The following is a 26,282-nucleotide window of genomic DNA, read 5'->3' on the forward strand; positions in this document are numbered from 1 at the left end:
CACACACACACACACACACACACACACACACACACACACACACACACACACACACACACACACACACACACACACACAGAGTATTTCTCCAAACTGGGTTCTCCAGACAAAATACTGCTTCAAGCTGGAGGTTTTAGGGTTGTGAGGGGAAAATCTGCAACAATAAGCTCTTTCTAAGACCATGTTTATGGCCTCCGGTTAGACCATACAAGCAGTCCTTGGTTTAAAGTGAGACAAATCAGTGGCTACAAGCTAAATTAGGCGACACAAAATGTCATGAAGAAGTGCGTTAGTAACATTTTTAGTATTTCAGTTCCAGTATTGACATCAGCAGACTCGGTGTAGTTGACCATGACAGATTTTATATTTAAAATGAGTACTGCGCACACTTCACTTGATATAGCCTACTGTACAATACGATACAACTTTATTGTCAGTTTACACTAAAATTCACTTTGTGTTCTCGAGCAGCTCCGCCCAAGAAGAAAAAAAAACACACACAGATACATCATCTAGGGACCTAGAATGACGCAAACCCGAGTCATGTTGTTGCTTGAAGTGGAAGGAAAGACCCTCCTGTGTGGACCAGCTGCTAATTCACATGGCAACATGGGTGGGGGTTAATGGTGGTGGGTGGGTGGCTATAGGGTGCACATACACACAGGTTGAAACTTCAGGATGCGGCCCTCTTTTTACTGACACACACAGTAGAGGATAAGTATTTTGATCTTTAAGTAATAGTAGCAATACTACAATGTAAAAAATAACATGCGTTAATGTGTAAGATAGAGAACTAGATGGTAGACTTTAATGACTAATACACAAATGAGCTGTTGCTGATCCATTTTAGAATTTTTGTTGTTGCACTTACTACTTTGTATATGTGCATATCTCTACATACGTATAGGCATTTGTGTCATCAGGAGTTAGTTGCAACACTTTTTAAAAAGGTGTTACAACCATCTCCATCCGTCTGTCATTATTTAACTAGCCGATTTGTTTGTAACAGTGATAAAAGAAGGCAACTTTGATGTTCATTCATTCATCGAGCTGTGACATACACAAACTCCTTCCTAATTATTTCTCATATGTTAAACATTTAAATCTACATTATCAGGTATTTTTGATGCTACACTGACACATGCTTGTTCCATCACCAGTTCCACTGTTAGTGTCTAGTATGCTGATGACCATTAAAGAGTGGCCTGCTGCTGAGGTGTCTGGAGGAGTTCTATCTTACTGCAGTGGGTGCCCTCTGTCTGTGTGGGATGTGAAGCTCAGCAGGATCCTAACCAGCTGCCACCACGAGTCCAGCCCTCAGCAGGGGGTTGAGACTGAAGAAATGTTCTGTCTCTCAGACCACACCAGGAGAACCGTGAGCAGAGGAAAAGGATTTGTTGTTGCATATAAAATGATGCGTTTGAAGATGCAACTCACCATCCTGCATGATGATATGCCATCACAAAAGTGTGTAGAGTAGTTATGTTAATAAGACACTTTACTATTAGAGACTAGCACAAAATCTGCTTTAAATGTGTTTTTTTTTTATGGTCTTGGCCCGAATCCCTACAGTAATGCATAGATAAATACACTTAACCACATACTATTTTAATGCACATTATGACTCCAATTTATTGCAAATTGGAAGACAGGTTCATGTAATCCCACGGAAATTCTCACATCCTGCTATAGGCAACTTCAGTTTCCCCAAATATTTGTATTACTCACTTAAGGAAGAGTGAATGATTTAGACAGCTGTGGAGACTCTTTAAGACGGCTGGAAACAAGCATTATAAGCCTTTAATTGATTTGATTATTTCATCAGAAGGTGTAGAAAGAGAGAGACATTGGTACAATGATTGGGGATAATAGTAATGGCACTTGATTGATTCTCTAGGAGTGAGAAACGTGGAGCGTTGGTTTTTCTTTCGACATACAAGTCTCTCCTTCAACACTAGGTTCTATTACGGTCCTCTCTTGAAATACTGTGAACCAGTGAAAAACAAATTTTAAAAATCAGTGCTTTGTTGGAATAGTGCACACGACAAATCTTTGTAACCAGTCTCAACATTCATGACTCGTAGCATTGGAAGACAGGATTTTTGACAAATTCTCATGAATAAATTTGACTGATTTAAAATTATTCCATAATACCAAATTTACTAATAAATAAAAATGGCTTATAATGAATAGTTATGCATTTAATTTGGCAATTATGTCCATGTAAGTTAAGTCTGTTAAACACTAGTTCCACTAAACAACTGTCACGTCCAACCTCACCATCCTTATCGTCCACAAATATACAAATTCATTTTTTCCCCACTTTTTCCATTTATTTATTACAATTAATTCAATGTTATCCATCACTTTTTCATGTGTCAGCTACTCATCGTTTTCCCATTTAAAACAAGTCCAGTATGTGACTATCCTTAAGAAGATGAATAGTCCTGAAGGGGAGGGAGGATGGGTGTGTGTTTTGAAAGTAAAAGGACAGTTTTGTAGGAGGAAAGGAAGGAGGAAGTGATGTCCTCCCAGGAGCCTCTTCCATGTGAGGAGTTTTTTTTTCATAAGCTATGTGAGATTATTTTTTATTCTGCTGTTTTTGTCCTCTTCTTGCGCTTTCGGGCCTGGTCTTATTTTCTCTCTATTCTATGTCCTCTGCGTCGTCTCCTTCGTCTCCGTCCATTAGCAAAGCGGCATACTTACTGGCTGAGCTGAACTTCTGAAGGCAAAACAAAACAGAACCTGGATCAGTACAGTTAGCCTTGGATGCTAAACAAATTAGAGCGTAGAGAGATTAACGTTCACATTGAGGATGAAACATCATCAATAATTGCATGACTGATGAAGGGCGGTTTATTGCTGTAAAAAAAATTATCTTTTTATTAAAAGGGTATTGGGGAGCACTGGTAAAAACTTCAGGCTTTAGGGAAACCCTTTATGAAGAATAATTTAGGTGACGTCAATGTCTGACTAATCCTTGGCAGTGAAGGACTTACGGGGATTGGGGTTTCTTCAAATTTCTTTGGCTCTGGGGGTGGTCTGGAGTCTCGGTCTCTTCTGTTATCCTTTCTACAATCAGAGCGAACACTGAGGTTAAAATTTATTGGTAAACCTCAGTGCTGAAAAGTTGACCCTCGCTGTGAATCCTCAAACACAACTAAAAAGAAACTAAAAAAAAAGGAGCACACATTTAGCTCATTTGTATCGTCTGAAAACGTACATCTACAGCACTCAGTTCACACCGTGCTCAGTTCTCATGTTCAGAAGAAAGGACTCAAAATTCAGAAATGTCCCAAATTTCAGGCCAAATTTATGTTGTACTGTTGATGTTTTAGCGCTTAAATGGATAATTTCCCATGCTACAGCATGTGGATTACAACTATAACTATTTGAAGTAGAAAAAGTAAAGCATTTAATGTGCCCACCGTAAATCATGGTGTTCTTGTGTCCCTAGTGTCCACAACACTAGGGACAATGAATGCATCACCAGTTGTCTGAGCATAGGCCATTCTTTACAGATGCCCAGTAAATGTCCTCCTTGTCTAATTAAGAACTTTGGAGTGGCTAGCTTTGGATGGCTGACCTGTCTGCCTCCTTCCTTCGGTCTCTGTTGGGCCCCTCTCCTCTGCCCCGCCCTGCTCCAGGCCCTGCTGGAACCCCTCGTGCCCGTGGGGGCCCCCGGTCCCGACGCACACCGTCAGCCTTGTTCTCATCTTAAAGGAGATGCCAGACAGTTGAGTGAAGGGAGGTTGTTGGACTTTATACAGTAGACTACACTCGACACACTGCAGCATAAAAAGCCACTGAGGTGAAATATAGTGTTCGTCACTGATATAGGGCCAAATGAGAGGTGTACAACTGCTTGAATGCAAGCTGAGCTCGTACAGTGTAACTCATTTCATTTAAATTTGATATTGGCTTAAAAGTTTTGCCAGAGGTTTACAAAACAGTAAACAAAAAAAAACAAAAAAGAAATAAATCTGAAAAGTTCTTATTCTGATACAGCACTGCAAACAACAATTGAATAGGTATTCAATGTTTTCACAATTGGCCAGATAGCTTGAGTTGAGTTTGAGTAGGGTATCGTTTGGATTTTTACGATTCCGATGCCGAACCGGTACTTGAAAAACTGAAAAATGACATCAAAGAAAGGCTCTTTATAGAGTTTTTTTTTAAATAAAAAATTTAACAATATTTTAACGTTTTAAAGTACTTAAATATAAGTGTGATATGTTTACGTCCGTTTCGGAGCGACAAAGGGAAAATATTTCAGTCAACACATTAAGTGGAACCGAAATTTGCGTTCTAATCAGGTCCGATTCATACCGGTTGCATAGGTTTCGGTACCCAACCCTAAGTTTGAGCGTGATATCATTTTTCCAAGTCAGAATTGTGTTGCATGTGCATATTATTCTGCACCATATAGGTAACTATTTGTATACCAATGCAGACTAATAATGTGAAACATGTTTCAGTGCTCCCCTTGTTAGGAATAAACTCCGCAGAAAGATGAGCTCATGACCTGCTCCGGTCAGAGACAACTCACTTTGCCAAATATGTCCACTATGATACAGGTACAAAGTAGTGTGAAATGTAAGCATAACAGCTGCTCTTGCACCTCGTCGTGTGCATGAGCCAGTCTTAATGAAGTTGCATTGTTTCAACAATGTTAAAAACATGTATGAAGGCTGAATATCATTGGGTTTAAGCTATGAGCTGAGGAACAAAAGATAGCTAGCCGAGGCTAATTTATACAGTATAAACACTGCAGCGTTATGCTGTCCATCTCCGCTAAAAATGTCTTGCTGAGTCGAGTGATAAACTAACTGACAAACTGGTGTTAAGAGCTCTGTAGAGTATCTGTATGCTAATTATATATTATATATAGATTAAGTTAACAACCTGGCATTTCCACTGGTCCGAGGCTTTGCATTTTTTTGTCTCACCAGTAGTAGGGATCTAAGAGTGGCTGCCGACTTGAGTTTATTTCAAATTCAACACATTATTGCAGATGTGTGCAAGTGCTTTTTGTTTACATAAATGTCTCCCTTCAGTTTCCCTTGTTTTTGTTGAGTCCTTTTATAGTTGACATGGTTTGTTCAATTGTATTCAGTCTACACACTGAGGTTGGTTGTGGGTAAAATCCCCCACTCATCAGAATGGCCTTACCTTTTTCAGATCCTCTTTCATCTGCAGAACTCGGGGAGCTAAAGAGAAAGTAGGAACAGTCAGGAAAAGGTATACAAAAAAATTTACTTTTCTACAAGCCTTTTAGCTAATTTTGGGTGTGAAAGGTTTTAAATTGGCTGTTTCTGAGCAGCACGTTCCTGAAAGTCTTCCTAACATGCAGTATAGGGGTTTTTCCATACACGTGCGTTTTTGGCTTGACTCAGTAAGTCAGCCCAACACGGCAGGGATTTGCATTTCCATTTCAACAGGGCTGCCCGCTTGCCGGCTCGACTTTTCTGGCTACGGTGCTATAGGTAGCTTTGTGTATTTTGGCCATTTTCATATTTCTAAATATTCTAATGTCACAGAAACGTCGTTTTTGTGGCGGTGCTCTACACAACGTGGCACCCACTCATCTGCTGTTATTGCCGGCATAAAACGGTAGACATTTCATTTCCTATAAATGCTTCACAATAAAAATCTGCTGTTATTTCGTTATCTAAAAGCTTTTATTATGAAGCAGCAAAATTAGGAAATGTTGAGTTTTTATTAGCTGTAACATGACTCCTATATAGCCGAAAGCAAGATATTTCTCAGTACAAACAGGGACGCAGTAGAGAAACTAAACTTCAAACCACTAAGATTCAGCTGGAAGCTACAAAAAAGTACTTGGAGCTGAACACAGACTTTTAAAAAAGGTCTCTCTCTCGCTCGCTGGTCTCCTGCACAGACATGAGTTGATTCTCACAACATTTGAGGGGGAGGAGGGGGCTCGTTAGGTTTGGCCATGGCTGGCGAGCGGTCACTGCAACTCTGGAGATGGTCTATCTCAGGCATAACTCAGAGCGCTAAAACTGGTAATGAAAAACCGCAAATCAGCACGTCATGGTTCAACTCGGTGTAGTTAAAAGTGCCAGAAATCCCCCCCCCCGCCATACGTCTCACTTGAGTTCTCACCGGAGCTTGGGAGGAGCTGAACCACTTGGGGAAACAGGAGAGACTGGAGCTCGTCCATCACCCTCGCTAGAGCCTGTGCTGGCTGCACTTCTCTTGGCCCAGACGTTCTCCTTTGGAGGAGGTGCAGGCATCACCTTCAACGGCTCCTTGGCGGAGCTGATAGGGGGGGGCTGCGGGGAGGTCCCGGGGGAGGAGGGCTCACCTTCTCTCCCACTGAAAACCTCATTCTCCCCAGAGCGCTCGCTATCTCGACACCGGGAGCCTGGTGGATAAAAAGAGCAGCACGTTGTTTCTTACGGTTTTATGTCACTGAAGACTGTCCTTATTGTAGAACACTTTTACCACTTGATCATTTTTAGTTTGCCTTGGTTCTTTTGTTTGAAGTACACAGAAACTATAATAACTAACTTCAAGTGGAAGGCAGCATTTTTGGAGACAATACAAAGTCTAAAATGTACTAAAAATCCAAACTTTATTTGAATCATCTAACAGACTACAGAGTTTATAATTATTTGTATCATCTAACAGACCACAGAGTGACTACAGAGTTTATAATTATTTGTATCATCTAACAGACTACAGAGTTTATAATTATTTGTATCATCTAACAGACTACAGAGTTTATAGGGCAAAACCAGATTCCTGAAGGCAAGCTCTATCGAAAACAGAATGCAGAGGTATCTCACCTCTTCCAGAAGTACTTCCTTGCTGTGAAGACTCGCTTCCTGTGCGAGATCGCTCAGTAGGAGGTTCTTCATTGCGCCAGCTCGGGTCCCTGAAAACAATAGAAAAGGCTTACTGTATGGTTATACGGCAGTAGCCTATTTAATGAAGCCAGAAATAGTACTCTTGGTGAGGTGTGGCACTGGCTGGCTGAGTCCTGATTAGAAGCTTTGAATATTTGTTATTGATTAGTACAGAAGCTTAGAAGCACAAAAAAAAGGGTATTCGGGACAGCCCTACTTTCTCGGTTGCCTATAATGTAACTTCCACTCGACGGTTTTACTACGTTAGAGCTAGCCGGCTAACCTTTGCTTGCTTGCTCGCTAACGTTACCGCTAGCAAAATACCATCTGAGTGGATACGTTAGTTGGCTTGCAAAATTACTTCACCAGCTAACATGATCCATGATACCAACTTACGTATTATGACAAACAGAGTTGATTTTAGCCAAAAATAATGATGTAATACAAAGTATCTTGTATGTCACGTCACTGTATTGGCCAATGGCCAGGATAGGCCAGTATTTAAAGATAAACTACACACAAAATGTGTTTTTCATTGTACACATAATCACATGTCTTATGATGTTTAAGTGTAAATAACTGCTTTGTCTGTCTCCTAAATTTAAGTGCAATGTAACTGCAGAGTATGCTGCTTTGTCATAAATCAATGTTCCTGAAATATATTTAAGCATAAACATCATCGACTCCTCCAAAAAACAGTAAGTATTTGAAAACAACACTTCATAAAAAACACTGAGTTATCACCATCTCATCAAAAATTACGCGATGACCATCCGTGTCAACCCCTGACCTGTCTCGCATCTTTCTGTCGGGTCCCCGGCCTTTGTCCTCCTCCAGCTGCCTCTGCAGCCTCTCTTCCTCTTTCTTCAGCCTCTCCTCCACCTCCCTCTCCTTGGCTGCTGTATCAACCGGCTTGGCTGCACCAAAGATGGATGAGGCCCTGCTTCCGGAGCTCGGAGCTGCAGCTGGGGAAGTACCACCACCGCCGCCGCCACCCCCCCCACCGCCGCTGCCTTCCTCCTCCTTGGGCACGCTACGGGGCTTAAGGTTCAACTTAGGTCTCTGCTGAGGACCTGCTGTGAGAACAGGAAAAATTATATTAATATGGAGTATTGTGGCTGTGAATATCAGAAGATGGTGTTAGCACAGTCAGACACGCTAAACTACAGATTCTAAAAAGGAGTGTGAAAGCCTCTTACAATAATTGCTAACTTTAAAAAATAAAAATAAAAAAATAAAAATAAAAAGTCTATTAGTGGAACACCAAATTTTCTGTTAAGAATAAGTTTAGCCAACCGAAACACTCAAATAGCCCTATTTGATAGGATCAGTTAAAGTAGACAAATCATGCTCATTTTCAGGTTCATACTTTTTAAATATTTCAGGGCTCCAGACTCCGACCAAATCGGCGCATTTTGCGAACAATTTTTTTTAGATAGTGCGAGTATTTTTAATATAAGATAAGGACTTAGCCTTAGCCTCACATTAGCCCTCCTCTCTTTATCCCACTTTGTTTACAGTCTCAAACCGGCTTGCGTGCACTTCTGGTTGGCTGAAGTGTGTTCAAAGACCTCTGCAGTGTTATATTCTGTGTCGTCACAAAATTTATTGCAATTTTACTCAGTGTTGCTGCGGGATATCACTTAATTGCCTGTGCATTCACTGATGTATTTGCATGTGTACATCAATTTGCTACACACTGTGGTACCGTTTCCTCACTTGGCAAGAGAGGTAGAGATGTGAGATCGGAGACCGCTAAAGGTTTAGGCTTCGGTTTGATGACCGATTAAAAAAAATAAAAATATAAAAAATATAAATATATAACTGTTTACCTCGTGAAAACAAATAGTGCTTGTGTGAGTGTTGTGAGCTCATCTGTCTCTGGCGCCCTCATTACTCTATTTCCCACACTGGGTGTTAGATACTCCCCTTTCCAAGTTTGTTATTTAAAAAAAGACAGGAGGAAGGGAGAGCATGGCAGAGCCAGTAATACAGTACATTGACAGAAATAGTACTTTGATTACATTTCTGAATGTGCATTTGTTAAGCATCACTCAATTTAAATGTGACTGAACGAAAATAAGACAGCAGATTGTAGTTTCTGTATTTGTTACCAAAGCATTTATCAGTAATACAGTTAAAATACAAATAATTTTTTTTAGTTGGGGGCTACAGTAGCCTGGTCCTACCAGACTCTCGTACATTTCATTTGTACAGAGAGTCTGGCCACTCTTCATTGACTAAACCGGTTTGAGTCGTGATTCACTCTGATAAGTTGAGTCCTACTACAATTCAATCTAAAACGATAACAGCGCCACACACAAACTTCTTGCAACATTAGCTACTAATAGTCCTAGCCATCTTAGCTTCCAAAAGCTTTATAACTTACAATTTCGTAGGCAACAACAACTCTACAAGTCAACTCAAGCGACTGAGTGAGCAGAGAATGTCGGAACTTCCCGACCCGCAGACTCAGAGCCGGAAACATTGCAAGCTCGCAGAGAACTCACGAGTCCTCGACGACCCGTGAGCTCCCGTGTCAGTCACGCGAATCAGCCGGCTACGTTGTCATGAGTGGATCATTCTGTAGCAGACGAGTGAGTGAACTTCACTCAAGCTCAGGGTGAAGCAAATCAACAACAAAAGCCATTCTTTAATTTCTGAAATAACAGAATGTTCTGACGTAGCCTAGCTAGGCCTACTGTAGGTTTTGGTGTAAAATGTAGTAGGTTAAAATGCAATTAGGTCGAGCAGACAGTCCGAAACAATGCAAGCTCACCTTGGCTCGCCTATAGATCAATACTGACTCAAGTGACTTGCACAACCCGGATCAGTTTGGTGAGCGACTCAGAATAACCCAAATCCTTAAAAAGAATCAAGTTTGCCAGGCCTATCATTGACAAGTGTTAACTTCCTTGAAGGCGGGTACTCTGTTGAAGTTTAAAACTACTGGGTCTGCCCAGAGCCACTCTGGTAGCCTGGCTCCGCCCTCCTACATACTGTCTGGTAGGACCAGGCTAACAACTATTGGCTTAGCATTGCTAGCGTTCGCCTTAGCCAACTCCTTCACCACTAACGGAGTGAGCTGGAAAATCAAACTTTTCCCGAACCCGGTGGGGAGGAGGGCCACCAACAAAACTCAGCAAAGATTGTTCTTGCTTGGGCTTTAACTTCTGGATATTCGGCAGCGTTGCCACAACGGACCAAATGGCTTCGCTCGCATCTTTTTTCGCCACGCCATTAAAACTCAAACTAGTGCACGACCTCAACGTCCTCGTTCTCAGCCACTCCCTCTGTTCACTGATTGGACCGACAAAGATTTGGTCAGAGAAAACCCACGAGAGTGAGTGAGTATGTGAAGAAAGGACTGGGTTGTCTTATCATTTAACAGTTTGTGATATGGTAGGCCTCCCAGAGACCCAAATGGATGTGCACAAGCACCGAAAATGTTAATTTGTCATGATACGTCCCCTTTATTAAATAATGCTGATGAAAAGTAGTATTTGTATATTCATACTCACTCTCACCTTTCTCCTCACGCCTCTCATCTGTACGTCTCTCGTACCGGTCCTCACGGTCGCCATAACGATCCCGTTCCCCATAACGATCACTGCTACCTCGACTGTCATCATAGTCACGACGGAAGCCACTGCCAAAGGCACGACGACTTCCTCCACCACCACGAGAGTCAAAACCTAGTAGGATGGCAGGAGAGAAAAAGGTTAAGAGATGAAAATGGAAGTTTTTAATTAAGTGCATACAAGTTTATATGAGAAAAAAAAAAAAAAAGGTAGTCATGTAAGCCAATGGCTTGATTAAGATGTTATGATCAGGAAGCCAAAGCGCTGCTGATACAGCCAGTTGGTCTTGAAGAATAAGAACAATGACACACCTCCTCTATCGAAGTCTCTGCGATCCCTGTCGTCATAGCGATCCCGGAAGCGGTCTCTTCCTCCATCATAGCGGTCATTGTCCCGCCGTGGCCCATCTCTGAAACGATCCGGCTCATAGCGGTCCCGTGGACCTGCAAAAATTGTAACAGAATAATTTGTTTTCACTTGTGGAATTCCTCTGCTAATGAACTGCTGGTCTGACTGGATTCTGATTGTACATCAAATAGAGGTTGGAAGGAAGAAATGCATTTTTTTTGTAGTCAACATTTTGGATAAATACACGAAAAGCTGTCATCATAACCCGGAGTGAATTTGAACAATTTTGAATAGTTAGCTTGATTTAACAAATTGTTTCAACTAATATTCTCCTAGGGCATGACCACAGTATCAGCTTTTTATGCTAGTTAGAATGGGATTGACACCAGTGATACTAAGACACAGGTCCCTTCTGTCAAAAGCTGCCAACACAAAGACTGGGATCAAGTATGAAATAAGTATAGATTTCAAAGAACAAACAAAGCCAATTCTGACTCACGCTCTAAAAAAGCCTCCTCTCTCTTGGGAGGTCCATCGTCGGCATCTGAACTGGGCCGAGCCCTCCAGTCACTGTCTGTCTTGTCAGGACCCATGTCTGACATCCGTCCACCTCTGTCTCGGCCTCCCATAGAACCATTGTCTCTTTCTGAGGTGTGAAGAAAAAGGAGGAGGAGATATTACATTTATTTATAAAATATAAAAAGGTTGAGGGACATTTTCCCATTTACTTTATCACTATAAATACTGGCCAGAAGAAGTTACAGCAAAGAAAATTTAGCAATGCACCTTTATCATTAGACTGGTCTGCAATATCCACACGGATCCTTCGGTTTCCCAAGTTCTGATGACATGAACAAAGACGGGACAAAGTCATTCTTCCTAATACATTTTGATGATGGAAAGAAACCGTCATTTACAGTACAACTATAGATCGTTTAGATTTTATTGTGCAATACAACTATGAGGAAAGTCGTACGCTCCTGTTAGTTCAGATCCAGTGGTTAAAATAAAAAAATGCAGAAATATAAAACCAAGTTCTTGTTGCATCCTCTCACCTCCTCGTTGAGACTGAGGGCCCTCAGGAGGGAGTCCACATCATCAAATTCAGCATAGCCAAAGCCCTTTAGCCTCTCTGGGTTACTGGGCTCTCTAGGCAGACGCACTGCACTGATCTGGTGATGAAGACAATGACAGAATTACATATCCAACAGAGAATGCACTAATCTGTGCCCAGCATTGTACAGTTCAGCCATACAAGATAAGAAGAAACTAAGTGCAGTATGCAAGTGAAAGAAATGGAAGGAAAGGGTGGACTTTAAAATGGAGGAAGTGCCAGATGAGTGTTAAGTCATTCATTTCTGCTCTAACCCAAAATAAAAAATGTACAGGTCAGGACTTTAGTGACAAATCAGCAAGGTTATTTTGCTAATATTTGTTGACCTGCAAGGTTGTGACCATTTTAAGTCCCACTCTTTGACTTGACAAGCCAGAGGCAGGCGTCAGAGGACTTCAATTTAAAAAGAAAATGTATGTATGCAACTGAGACTTTAACTTGAGTTTCACAGTTTGTGTTTCCATGCAGTAGCTGCAACCACCGAGTTCTAGGTGCTATACGCCCTACGTCGTGTGTGTGTGCTTGCTACACGTACTGCCAAGCCGCGGAAGAAGTCTTTGATCGAGTCCTCAGTGACATCATAGGGAAGGTTGCCCAGGAAAGCCGTGTAAGGCGGGCTGCGAGGCAGTCGGGACCGGTCGACATTGGGTTCACGAGCTGAGCGAGGTGCTGTGGGCAGGATGGACCGGTCAATGGGTGGTGCCCGGAATGAATCCTCCTCCGTGTGCCATGAGGTCGAGACTGGAGGGATGAAAGAAAAAAAAAAAAAAAAAAAAGAGAACATTTCAAACAAATACCTAAAACTTCCCTTAAGTTAATGAACAACAATTGATAATTTTCTCTTTGATACTTGGCCCTTAAATGGAAAAAAATATATGCATTAGTCCCATTACATTCAAGAGACACTAGAACAAATGCCATCTTCCATTCAAATTGAGGCATTTTGTGGCAAATAGTTACTGTAAAATTTAAACCTTTATTGTCACACACCCTTTTAGTTCAGCAGACACTTGAGTGTTATGAGACAAGTGTATAATCAGTATTAGGTTTGATGCTAGCCCCAAAACCTGGATCAAATAAAGTGGGAGAGTGTGATGGACTGAAGTTTGATAGAAAAGCTGGTGCATCAGGTTATATGAAGTACACCGCGGACTCCGAGCTCAGAGTGTGACGACTGACTCATGAACGTGTCCACTGTGGGTTAAATGTGCATCAGCACTACATTCGTCTTGTGTATGAACACTGTGCTGCGTTTTTATGAACTACGATAATCTGGTCATGGTTCACATCTCTCGCCTGCATCCGGGCGCCGTGTCACTCGCTCTTACTCAGACAGGGTTTCTACAGGTTTCACCAAGTCAAAGACTTGTGAAGACCTTTTTAAAAGACCATTATTAATGATATTTAAGACCTGTATCACAACATCAAAAACAAAGTCCAATGTCAAAGTGAAACAATTCCCTGAATTCCTCAATCGCATTATAGGACTGGTGTCTAGATAGGCTGCAATTGAAGTTGCATGCTGGTCTCATTTGTAGTCATAATACAGTGAATTGTATTGGACTAGCAACAGAAAGAACTACAACACCACAGAATTAAAAAAATATATATTCTAAAGCGCTGCGGGAAGACTTCAATGACCATTAGAGGTAGTGTTACATCGACATAAAAAAAAAAACTTAAAACCTGTTTGAAATTATTCAAGACCTAGAACACAATACTTCAGCAAATTTAAGACTTTGTAAGTCCTAAAATTTAGATTTAGAAATTTTTGACTTTTTAAGACCCAGCGGAAACCCTGCATAGAACTGAAGTCAAAGTTATGTCCAGTAACTACTGTTTTTCGGTGTGCAAGGCGGCCGGTTTCTTTGCTGCTTGACAAAATACACAGCTGCGCAAATATTTAAAAATGTAGGCAAATGTGGAGCGGTGTCTCCCTCCATGTTACAGAAGAGCCTGTGAGCGAGTGAGGGTGGAGTTGCCCGGAGAGTGTGAGAGGAGAGATGCAAACACGGGCACGGCTTTATGGAAGAAATGGATTATGTAACGCAACATCAAACTATATCAATAAACAGTAATGTCTCAACCCATTATCTCGTTTGAAAATACATCAATATACCTAAAAAAGTCGGTATACCGCCGAGCCCTAATACAAGCCACAAAGGGATATGGGCAAGGGCACATGAGAAACTCCATCCAATGAGTGATAGTACATAGCTAATAGAAAATAGAAAAATCTATGAATTTATTCGGCCAACCCTATTGTTCGGTTCATAATATGGGTTTTTTGTGATTAATGTAACACCCAAGGCCTTAAGCTAGGGTTGTGCGATAGCTTCTATTGTGGTATAGTGCAATCGTGGTTACTCAAGATTGCAGATAGGCGATCCCATAGCCAGTCTGACAGGCAGGCTACATTGAACACACAAATGCCTCGTCATTCAATACCCAAATCCAATGCCTAAGGAGTAAATCTCATCGGCGTCAGTGAGCCAATAAGCATGCAGCATGCTTTTACCGAGATCTAATAATGTTTGTGATTGGCTGTCTCACGTTACAGAGGCAGGCGCGAAAAACTCTACGTTACACACGGAGACTGGGGTCACGTAGTAGGAGCTGAAAAATATGGTAGTTAATTAAGGATTTAAATTCACTGATCACTTGTGCTAATTAACGGGGCTCAGCGGGCGGATTTGCCGCTCCACTAGATACATCTCTAAATGCACAGTAGGGCGCACATTCTAGAGATAATTTTTTTAGAACTTCTTCGTTCTGATAGTATGTTAGTTAAAATCGTTTTAATACGAGCGTGGGAAAAACTAAATCGATCATCCCTTCAATCGCCAATATACAAACCCATCGGCAATTGGCAAAAGCCTACCTCAATCCACTCTGTCCAACCACCATTTAACAGGGCAGTGGTAAGTTAGCATTACTAAATCTGAAAGAAAACTATAAAGATTTAAGTTTAACATTGCAGAAATGTAAAACTTGCAACTTGTAAAAAATAAATAAAAAGCAGTTTAATAACCTGAAGGTATTTAATTACTTTATTAATTTAACAATGTATGTATCATGGTTACAGACCGCTATCTTAGAGAAAAAAAAAAAAGGAGTATCACTCATGTCAGCAGAAACTCCATGTTGTGATGTTTTAACATAAAAAATGATCTACATGGTTCACTAATTTCCTCTGCCTTTTTGTTAATGCACTATAACTTAATAAGACCTGGCAAGAAAAGACAAGTAACAGTCTGCCACAACACATTTACACATAAAAGAACACAGTTGCTCATTTTATGTTCAGTGACTGCATGCTTCGATGCATTTTCCATTTCTCCCCAACTCAACTACGAGACAACATGAGCAATAGAGTGATGAAATTGATCTTAATATTGTTAGATGGAAAAATGCAAGACAGACACAAGGTATGCTAGGTAAAGACTTTTTTGGTATTTCAGTGTGCGCTCACCATCTCCCTCCAGCTCATCAGTCTCATCGGCCCAGCTAGTGGACTTGGCTGGGTAGCTGGGGGGCGCATTGCTCCCTCCCTTGTCCTCTGCCAGGAAGTCAGTCAGAGTAAGGGTCTTCCCCTTCTTATTCTTCTTCTTAGCTGGAGAGGAGATGAACACAGAGTACATAGTCAGCCATGGAAGAAACACGCTAGGCCATTGGTTCGTTGTCTATATTGATGTGTGCAAGGATGTTTTTTTAAAGCCTTTATCCACCACCCCACCATTTTCTAAAAGTTCTAAAAATGACCATTTGATACATTTAACCTATTTGTTTGGAAATGTACAGATGGCTGAAGAAAACACTGAGTTTGGGAGTAGCGGCAGAAGTGAAAGATGGTGTGCAAATCTCTGATAATTACAGTGTCAAAATAGTAATGTCAAATTGCTTCCCTGCCTTGTATTGTATGTCAACTGTTATTTTGAACAACTTAGTGTAGTATTACAAAATATAGCAGCTGAAGCAGTGAAATGCCACACAACAGATTTATTCTTCAAACAGTCTGAGTTTGTGTCTCTCTCTCTACTCATGTGGACAGCTGCATCTCTGTGTAGACAAACACTATTTGTAGTGTGAAATGTTGTCCAGCTAAGCCAGATAAGTAGACTGCAATTTGTGAGTGACAATACCACTGACTTTTGATTTCCCTTTTGGAACGTAAACAAACAGGGAGTGGTCTGCCTGTCCAACCTGTCAAAAAAAGGCTTGCCTCCTTTTGATCAGCACCAAGTATACAACGCAATCATTGCGACAGGTTCAAACCACTGGACCGCATGTTTGAGGACTACACATTGGGGCCTGAATGCTCAATGAGTCACGTATCCATTGCAGAACCTTTCCTCAAAGTGTCTATTTGAATTGCAAACAGTTGCCAGTTGCCCATTGGGGTTTCACACAGCTCAACTCATAGAGCAGGTCTGGTTTGTTTTGGTCTGAAGCAGAAAAAGGGGAGCGACAAAGCTGGCTATGAGCTTCATTGTAAAATCCCAGCTGTCAGGACATTCTTTACATACATCGTTACAAAACATGCACACATACAGAGCAACACAGACGGTTAAGAGCTCTTTCCGAGTACATAATGCTCAGTCATTGTTTACAACCAACAGGCCTAGCTGGTCTTGACTGCTTGTACCCTGTAAAACCGAAGAATAATATACAGACTGCTTAGTAGCTTTCTTAGCGCTCCGCACTAATGTGACATTAGCAAGCTAGGAGCTGCGTAACGTTAACTTGTCAGTAACGTTACTGACTTTTGCTAAAACTAAGGGCGCCAACGGTTAACTGCCTGGCTACATTACAAACGCAGGTTGTTTGTTTGCTATCTACACAGATCGCTTTTGTCTTTAGGTCTATGCGGGCTTAGTCAGCAAAAGAGTGCTGACGGGTAAAGTACCCCTGCTTAGCTGGCTAGGTTTTAGGGCCTAGTGCACGTCGCAGCGCCAGGATCCAAGTGCGCCATCATAGGAGCAAGACTTTGACCGGCCGGATGGGACGGCTCAAAGTTGTGAAGGGGCCAGGGAAGTATTCAGAATGCCATTTAACAGGCCCAACTGCCCCGTTTAATCAAACACCGATACCAGGGAACCAGGCTGCACACGTGGGGAGACTCCTCGGGAAGCCCGGACTTCTCGGCCCAACCCCTCCTCCACGACACGCGCTTGCGCCCGATGCCTATCTGCTCTGAGCGCCACGGCAAGCTCCGCCACGGACATACAATGTGCCAGAGCTGCACGCAGTTAGCAGCATTTCATAACATGTCACACAATGTCCAATACATGTAATACTTTGCAAACTCAAAAGCGGACAACACAAACATGGCAATAACATTGTTCACAGAAAAAGACCGCATGTAATCTCTAGGTTAAGTATTCAGATTGTGCAAGTCGTTGCTTCGTTCATTCGCCTTCCTTCAGCAGTTACGCCTTTACCGGGCCAAAACAACCGAGGAACCGAATTATACACGCAGGACAACTACGCCAATCAATAAGACGAGGCATTAACAATCCAAAAACTTAATATATTCAATTCTATCGAGGTAAAAGCGACTGAAATTACCCCCATCCGACCCAGATCGTTCACCCTCATAAACCTCACCTGACGCCGCCATGTTGGAGAACGAGTTCTTCGTAGTAGTTCCCGGATGAACGCGTCAGAGGTTTATTATCGGGAGCGCGCATCGCCGTTCACGGGCATGTCTCCTCCCTTGGTTTGCTTACCCTCCATAGATGAATGTCACCCACATCTGTCATTTCTTCTTCTTTTTATATCATATTTCAGCACAACACATTTAACACTTTATACATAAAAAACCCAAAGGCATAATCCAATTTCATATAAAGTATCTAAATATAATACAGCATCTACTCTGAATAAAAAGAGGCATTTGTTCCACTGTCTCCATAAGTGAGACAGTAACGAATCTAATGTTGGATATTCTAAAGATAATCTCACTCACAGAAGCATCAAATCGGCAAATACATTTATACACAAGATTTCTCACTACAGCTTGAAGTGTATTAACTTGTGTAGACACAAATAATTCACTAGCACTACACCATCTAGGCCTTTTATTCTCAAAGCATCATTATATATACCTGTAATCTTTTCATGCTTCCCTTCTTCTAATTGACCCACAATACACTTTAAACAAAGAAATTTCCACAGCATCAGAACACACACTAAACCTACGCGCAAGGATATTTGCTCGTGCATAAATCTTACATCACTGCCTGCATGCAAATCTCATCATCATCCGTAATTTTATCCGTAACAAAATGCTCTAGATATTTCACTCTGTTACAGACATTGAGATCGTTGAGATTTGAAATATGGAAATTTGGAAAATACAATTTCAGTGAAATTGTAATATTCATAATTAATCTGAAAAATTAGTGGTGAAATTATAAATTATGTGATATAAAATCTTATATGGTTAAGCCTAGACCTTGGTGTGTGTGCATTGAGTATTCATACATGAATTATTTTATCCCTTTCACACTGGTATATCAATATATCTTATATTATTGGACTAATGCATTTAAATGTGAGCAGCATTTTGTTATTGCTGCTAAAAGTGATGCTAATTCTAATTTGATATACCGTTGCATAGTTGATCTACAACAAAGCATCATATTTTATAAGTTCAACGTATTTTATGTCAAATCTTTATCTGGAAACAAGGAACTAGCATTCTGCTGTCAAATAAATGCAGTGGAGTAAAAAGATACAATTCTTTTTTTAATAACTAAAATAGGAACATCCTACCATCTGGGGTACCAGCAGAGGTATACTTTTTGTCATATCTCACGGGTGATTTATTCTATTATTCCAATTTTTCATGACTTGATACTTGAGATGAGAGGTCAAGGAACATTTTTGCATATGCCAGTGTTCCCTTGCCAAAATGTAGCCTAACTTTGGAGCCTTATTTAGCCCACCTGCCGAAAAGCTAGCATGACATGGTTTGTACCAATGGATTCCTGAGGTCGTCTTGTTTCATATGATATCTCTACTCTAGCTTTAGATCCCAGCGCAGTATAGCCTCCTAAAGACAATAACGTCGTCCGGGAGTGCTGGCGCTCTGGCAGGTCTCAGAGGGTTTTCATGGAATTAGAAATGTAGAGACAGGGGTTCATACTGAGACCAAGGTCTCTATCTACTTTTGTATTGAAAGACAAAATAAAATTAAAAAGTGGGACTGTGGGTTAATTGCAATTATGTTATATAATAGTTATGTCAAAATGACCATGGTTGGTTTCACCATAAATATAACACAAACTAAATGATACCAGAATCAAAGGTTGGGCTTTTATAGGCTACTAATGTAAATTGTACTTAGTATAAAAATTGCAAGTTGTATTAAGGAAAAGTGTATAACGAAAAATATATTTTTGTTAGGTAGTCCTTTTATGTTAAATATGTTGGTAGGATGAGGGATAAAATGATAAAAATATTAAAATGTTAAATTTAGGAGGGTATTAAAAGGGAGTTTACAAAATATAGGTTTGTACTGTATTTCAAATTACATTCTTTATATTAGAAACCAGCGGTAAACAAGAGAAGTTGATGAAGACCAAACCAAAGCTCATATGTCATATTTGTGATTCGACCAGAAACTTAACTAGTGGAAAAATAATATAGCCCTGTGTTTGCTGCATGTGTTTGCTTGCACAGTAACAACAAAACAGATGTATAAAGTGTGACTCCTGGCTTGTTTTGAAGTTCCTCTGCCCCCCAGTGGCCAAACATCAATTAAGACAACTTTAAGCAAGGTGTGCATGCTGAGTCCTCCATATTGCTGTATAATTACAGCAATAAAATCATGTAATTTGTCAGCCATTTGTTTTTTTGGGATGTGGTTATTTTGTCAACAGAGATTTATATAATATGTCAATTAAAATCATGTAATACCTTAAGCCTTTGTTTTTCAATCAACAAGGGCTATTATAGTGCAATTAATATGACAACAACATATCACTAAAACATAATGTGCACATTCTACATCATGTAACAATAACAAATTCACAATGCCATGACTGTGGGTCAACAAGTGGTTTAATTTATTTTTATTTTGCTGTCAGTTCAGGCAATGGTTGTTTTTTAAATGGCCCTGTCTGCTTTACTGTGGTCGAATGCCTTTATTCAGAATTGCTGAAATCCTTTACGGCTTACACAGAATGTGGTCTTGGTTCAAAATTGACTTTAGTTGATTGGACCAGCATGTCTTTTTTTTCCATAATGGATAGTTGTGGGTTGTTGGGATGGTCCCAGATTCTTTGTTCCAAATTAGCTTGCGTCCACCAGCTCATCCAGTGCATCCTGGAGCCTGTACAAAGCGCAAACAAAACATTTTGACTTTAAAAATATTTACGTTGAACTATGTGAACTGAATGGAACTACCTCACTTGATGTACTTGTAACTTGACCATGCAAAACATAATAACAAGTGATTTTGGTATTCACCTCCACCACCATCAACACCTTGTCTGGATCTCTTTTTTCTCCTCCACCTAACTCTTACTTGAACGCTTCACCATCCAGCAGATTCTTGTAAGTGCCAATCTCGGCCTCCAGTTTCATCTTCATGTTGAGCAGCGCCTCATACTCTTGGGTCTGATGCTGAATGTTTGAACGCAAGTTGGTCAGCTCCTCTTCCAGACGGATAATAATGCTGTTGTACTTCTCCATTTCCATGTTGTTTCGTTGTTCTGTGTTGCGTAATGTGTCCTCCAAGGAAGCTTTCTGATTAAAGATTGAAAAGGAGGAATCAAAAGTGTGCCAAAGATGTTTTTAGGCAAGCAAGTCTAATTTAGAAAAAAAAAACATTTGTGAAAAAGAGAGTGTTATGTAAAGGTCATGGTATTTTAAAGAACAAATTCAAATATTACAACAAGAATTTAGAATCTAATTTGTTTAAATTATGATTGTGGATTAAATATGCAATGCATGCTCACTAAGCTCTGTTGAGATGCAAGTTCAATTTCCAGGGTCTGTATCTGTCTGGATAAGTCACCCCTCTCCATTTGGGCTCCTTGGAGAGCTTCTGTGTTCTGTGATACCTCCACCTGCACATCCGCAATCTGAAAAGGGGGGGATGTTAGCCCACCAACAAGATAGTTGCATTAATTGTGTTTATAAATGATTTCCCTTTGCAACTTTGCATCACCTGATTTTCATGCCATTGTTTAAGTTCTTCTGCGTTCTTCATGACAATCTTCTCATAACTGCCCCTCACGTCCTCCATGATCTGGGCCAAGTCGTTGCCTTTGGGAGCGTCAACGTCCACTTGCACGCCTGACTGAGAAATCTGATTCCTCAGCTCCATCACTTCCTATCGGACCGACAGAAAGAGAGAAATGAACAAAAACTTTCAAGACTTGTGTGACTTGTGAGCCACTGTAATAGTGAAATGTGATGGATAATCTGGATGTACTGTAAACTCACATTTTCATGGTTCTTCTTAAGGAAGGCGAGCTCCTCCCTCACAGCTTCAATCTCGTTCTCGATGTTCATTCTGGTCATGTTGGTGTCATCTATGAGTTTCTTCAGCCCCGCAATGTCGGCCTCCACAGACTGGCGGATTGCTATCTCATTGTCGAACCTGAAGGAGTGCACAGACACACTCTCTATTACAGACATCGGCTGTTAGATCAGCTCTTATTCACACATCGTGTTGTACTGTATGAAGTTACAAAATGGCAAGACTGAAGTTTCATAAAGTGTTTCAGACACTATCCTGCAGTTTCTGAAATCCTATTCTGTCAGATATTCTAGATATTAGACCACATAGACTGTACAAACTCTGCACAGGCTTTAATTAGCAAATTCTATCATTTCCTACACTGAAGCATGTCTGCCTTTGAACAAGATGTATGAGCTTAATGTATAAATAACTCTGAGAAAACAACATACTTGACTTTGAAGTCGTCAGCAGCAAGACGGGCATTGTCGATCTGGAGCACAAAACGAGCGTTTTCCGTAATCTTGTCAAAGATCTGGAGAAGAAAAAGAATTTAGGATAAAAAATATTTTTTTTCAACAATTTCCATTGTTTTCCAGAAGTTTCTTTTTTCAACACTCCAGTCATTATGTGCTATGAGATAGCAATGTTTTACACAGCTACAGAATAAAGCATAACTATTTTCCATATGGGATGATAAAAAAAAAAACTAAATCGGATTAGATTACACACTAGGGCTACAACATGATTGTATCCATAGTAACAGTCAGTGAAAAGAGGAACCACAACTGAAGGACAGGAAAAGAGGTAGTTCCCGTGCCAACACAGAATCTGTTTTGTTTTAGCATTGTTGTAAAATTGGATTTCCTGTTTGAATAAACCATACAGCAAGGTTTTTCTTCTTTCCAATTCCCACCCAGCTGCACTGTATCTGTCTGTCATTTTCTTTGTATATAGCACTGTATGTGTTTATGTGTGCAGAAATTGCAAAATTCTTCTCTGTGCATGAGTGGGTTTGTGAGTTAATACTGTTAATACTGTGTTGTGTCCATGGTAAACTGCCTCAGAGTTGAAGGGGAAATACTTGGGCCTTTATGTGTCGAGAAAGACAAAGTGCCACCATCAATGTGTCATTATGTGACACTGAAGATCTGGAGTCTGTAAAAGAATGTGACATTTGACCCTGCAGACCGGAGCTGATTGTTCTACAACCAGTGCACTCACACAAATCTGTGCACAAACACACACACAAACACACACACACACACACACACACACACACACACACACACACACACACACACACACACACACACACACACTCATGCTGGCAGTCCAAGATCCTTTGTGTGTGTGTCATTACCACACATCTGTTTTACATTGAAGCCCTCCTACACCAGAGAATGCTTGTAGAATCCCCATTTGCGAGCAGGACCATTCAAAAATGCATATGTCTACTAAAGGTTTGTCTGAGAGCTTTTCAGTCTGTCTCACATGATGATGCCCGCGTGTTGGTGATTCATCAGAGGAAGTTCTGGCCATTTTATGGCACAAACGAGTTTTATGGGGGAGGGTTAGAGCTTAGCAACCACACCCTTCATTCTCTATCGAGAAATTTGATAACCTACAAAGGAAATGTTGCCCGTCTCAGCATAACGGTAGGCATGAAATAAAGAATACATTCACTGATACAACTTACTGACACAAGTGGGTCTACATTTGAAACATTGTCTGTGATGATGAGTGCCATCACATGCACTTATTCTCAAATTAGAGGCCCCATCAAGCATTTCTAAAGCATCTATATCCCTAACCTCCCTCGTTCTCTGTCTCACCTTGCTGTATCAAACACATCAACCAACAACCGCAGCATTTCATACTCAACTTCCCCCTATACATTTACATCATTATTCATTGTCACGCTTACCTGTTTGCGTAGGTCATCTACGATGGGTTGATACTTGCTGTAGTCTCTCACGTCGGGCCCTCCCTTCTCCAGAGCCTCCATGATCTTCATCTCCAGCTCCTTGTTGGCCTGTTCCAGGTTTCTCACCGTCTCCAGGTAGTTAGCGAGGCGGTCGTTTAGGTTCTGCATGGCTCCCCTCTCGTTACCCATGATCCCAGCACCGGCACCACCACCAGTCGACATGGACACACCGGCACTACCAAAACCTGAACCCATACCACCACCCATTCCACTGCTCAGCTTGAAGGCAGATGAAGAAGAGGTCATTGGAGCACCAGACCGCAGGGAAGATGCGGAGACAGAGGAAATGCGGCTGCTATGTCCACCAGAACCTGCATACATGCTGGCAGCCCGCTGGGGTGTGGAGCGGGTCAAGGAGAAGTGGGAAGAAGGTATCTGCTGTGTCGTGGATCTTCTGAAGTTCATTTTGGAGAAGTTTAGGCAGGGCAGAAAATTAAGTGAAAAATGAGATGTGGAGACTCACTGCTGGCTGGCTTAAAAAAAAGTGACGCTGGCAGTGGGAAGTTGAGAACTTATACTCCTGCTTCTCTCCCTCAATCGCAGCTGGTCTCTCAGACCCTGCCCACTTTAACATCGCCCAGTCTTCATTTCCTTCTCCCCCTCCCTGCTCTCTCATGCTCTCATTCACCCACATGTTCCCTTTTTTTAACAGACAATATATTTTCTGTCTCCAAGGAAACGTGTGAAGCATTTGTCCGTTGTGAAAACACTTAAAAAACATTCACATTTGAACAACCAGAGCAAGTGAGTTCACAACAAATGAAAGAAAGCAGTAACGGACATGTTGACCCGGGTAAAGTAAAGTACATGCTCCAATGGAGAAAGCTGGAATAGAATTAAAACTTAAAGTGTAACTAAAAGGGTAGAATATTCTTTTCAAAATGAGGTTAACTCTGTAAGCGTACAACCAAATTCCTTTGGTTTGGCCATAAAAGGCATGTCTACCATTTGCTACATAGTTTCTAAGTTTGTGGTCAGCCATGCCCCAAAATAAAGTTTTGACTACCTACCTATCTAAACTAAACTGAAAAGGAGATACTGTGTAGCAGCTGCAGCACTGATTCTTTTAGTTGGAACGAAAACAGAGGGGGAGGAGGGATGTATAAGCTTAATACATAAAATAATGCTGTACTTTGAAGTCGTCAGCAGCAAGACAGACATTGTAAATCTAGAGCACAAAACCAGTGTTGTCCACAATCTTGTCCAAAATCTTTGCAGAAAAAAAGAATTTAGGAAAATAAAACGTTTTTGCTGGTTAGAAAGAACACAATTGGTTTATCAGGCGCCTCTTCTTTCAATGCTCCAATCATTATGTGCTATGAGAAAACAATGTTTTACACAGCTACATAATTATCAGAAAGCTCTAACTAAAACTGATTTACTGAGTTGCAATCATTTCAACACAGACAATAGGGTGAACAGTATTAACAAGGAATACGCACTGCTGTAAAAGGAAACCCAAGGACACCCGAGCTTCAAATATACAAAGAAGGCCGAGAAGAGATGAGATGCCTAAAGAACAAAAGTAAGCCAATAGCACATTGTTCATAATACAATCAGAAGAGAAGAAAAGCTGTCCTCATTCATCAATCCTACTTTAGGCGATTATCTGCTCCAATCAGTTCTGTTGAGGATTTTGTACAATTATCTTTTGAAGCCTTTGATATCGCAGTATGAAGTGCTCTTTTTTTCATCACCTCATCAACCTATGTCTCTCATCCTGTCTCTAGGTATTTTGTACTTTTCCACTGTCCCATACTGATGTAACCTGTCAATACCAGCTCATCATGTGTTAACAGTAAGGGTAATGATCTAATCAAGCTTACACACATATTGCAAAGAGCACCTTTGATTATCTAATCCATTTTACACACATATTGCACAGAGCACCATTGATTATCTATTCAAGCATACTCAGACATGTTTGACATGAGCACAGTTACACGTTTTCCTTACCTACACCCACATTTCCTAAAAACATGTAACTTCTTAGTAATGTCCTTTGTCATATAAAGGCACTTTAGGATGTTAACTTTAATTATTTCTTCACAGGAAACTGGCAAAGGCTCAAACACTCTCCTGAGCTTCATTCAACCTAGTTCTTTTCTCTCTTGATCTTACCTCACCTTCATGGTTAATCACATGTCAGTGTTTCTCACACTTCACAACTGCCCCTCGCTGTTCTTTTTTTAAAATAGTAATTTCTTTTGGCAGAACTCAATAAGAATTGGAAAACAGCATATAGAGAGTAGCAAAAAGCAACAAAAAAACAAAGAAACACTGATGAGTCTAGGTCTGTGACGAGGACAGGATGATATAAAGAGGAACGATGAATTAAATCAGCATGACTCATACCTCATGACATTTTGCCTCGCCCGCCAGGACACAAAAAACAACAAATTGACAAATAGAAACAGGGATGTACCTTGATCAGTAGTTTTATATAACATATTGCATGTTTGTGGCACATATCCTGCTTAAACCATTTGTCCATATGGTTTGATTTCCCAGATTAAGACAGGAATAAAGCAGAGGAAAAGAGGAGAAAAGGGCCCAGAGTATGTGAGTCATAGTAACACACAGCAGGAATCTGGAAAACTACTGCAGAGGTTGAGCTTCACCAATCTTGGACAACTCTCAGATTATTACCGCTCTGTTAAGCATGGCCTTGAATGAACTTCACTTCCCTGCCTCTTTCTCTTAGATTTCCTTTCGACCCAGCTGCAGTGCAGAATGAGAGCTCTCACATGCTTATATATACAAAGTCAAAAATATGTATTTGCATAGATGCATATGCATATTTATGCAGATGATTGTTTGCATCTTGATACATGCCAGAAGGAATGCGGACATGCATGTGAGTGTGATTCACTCTTACACACTCACTTTCTTCCCTTTCTCTCTT

The 26,282-nt window shown here is 40.8% G+C and overlaps 2 protein-coding genes across 9 annotated transcripts; both read right to left on the minus strand.

The window, feature by feature from the left end:
• Positions 1-1,767: 1,767 nt before the first annotated feature.
• eif4ba (eukaryotic translation initiation factor 4Ba) lies at positions 1,768-17,648 on the minus strand. 7 transcript variants are annotated; one of them, XM_028575554.1, is made up of 15 exons: positions 17,526-17,648; positions 15,391-15,531; positions 12,454-12,659; positions 11,860-11,976; positions 11,591-11,645; positions 11,304-11,450; positions 10,768-10,899; positions 10,403-10,570; positions 7,666-7,948; positions 6,816-6,904; positions 6,130-6,391; positions 5,173-5,210; positions 3,587-3,716; positions 3,000-3,072; positions 1,768-2,722 (listed from the first exon to the last, which is right to left on the minus strand). In XM_028575554.1, the coding sequence occupies exons 1-15, from the start codon at positions 17,536-17,538 to the stop codon at positions 2,645-2,647; spliced, it is 1,932 nt and encodes a 643-aa protein (XP_028431355.1). In that variant the 5' UTR covers positions 17,539-17,648; the 3' UTR covers positions 1,768-2,644. The 7 variants fall into 7 exon arrangements, with proteins under 7 accessions (XP_028431355.1, XP_028431354.1, XP_028431353.1 ...); XM_028575553.1 differs by having other exon boundaries at positions 7,666-7,951; XM_028575552.1 differs by having other exon boundaries at positions 10,397-10,570.
• Positions 17,649-19,967: 2,319 nt separating this feature from the next.
• On the minus strand, positions 19,968-23,909 carry LOC114554496 (keratin, type I cytoskeletal 18). Of its 2 annotated transcripts, none has more exons than XR_003692422.1 (7): positions 23,318-23,908; positions 21,843-21,925; positions 21,375-21,531; positions 21,097-21,261; positions 20,885-21,010; positions 20,394-20,672; positions 19,968-20,256 (listed from the first exon to the last, which is right to left on the minus strand). XR_003692422.1 is itself a non-coding variant. In XM_028576384.1 (7 exons), the coding sequence occupies exons 1-7, from the start codon at positions 23,780-23,782 to the stop codon at positions 20,217-20,219; spliced, it is 1,257 nt and encodes a 418-aa protein (XP_028432185.1). In that variant the 5' UTR covers positions 23,783-23,909; the 3' UTR covers positions 19,968-20,216. The 2 variants fall into 2 exon arrangements, 1 of the variants encoding a protein (XP_028432185.1); XM_028576384.1 differs by having other exon boundaries at positions 20,452-20,672; positions 23,318-23,909.
• Between the last annotated feature and the right edge of the window lie 2,373 nt (positions 23,910-26,282).

Source organism: Perca flavescens, chromosome 4, assembly GCF_004354835.1.
Source record: "Perca flavescens isolate YP-PL-M2 chromosome 4, PFLA_1.0, whole genome shotgun sequence".
Taxonomy (NCBI): Eukaryota; Metazoa; Chordata; class Actinopteri; order Perciformes; family Percidae; genus Perca; species Perca flavescens.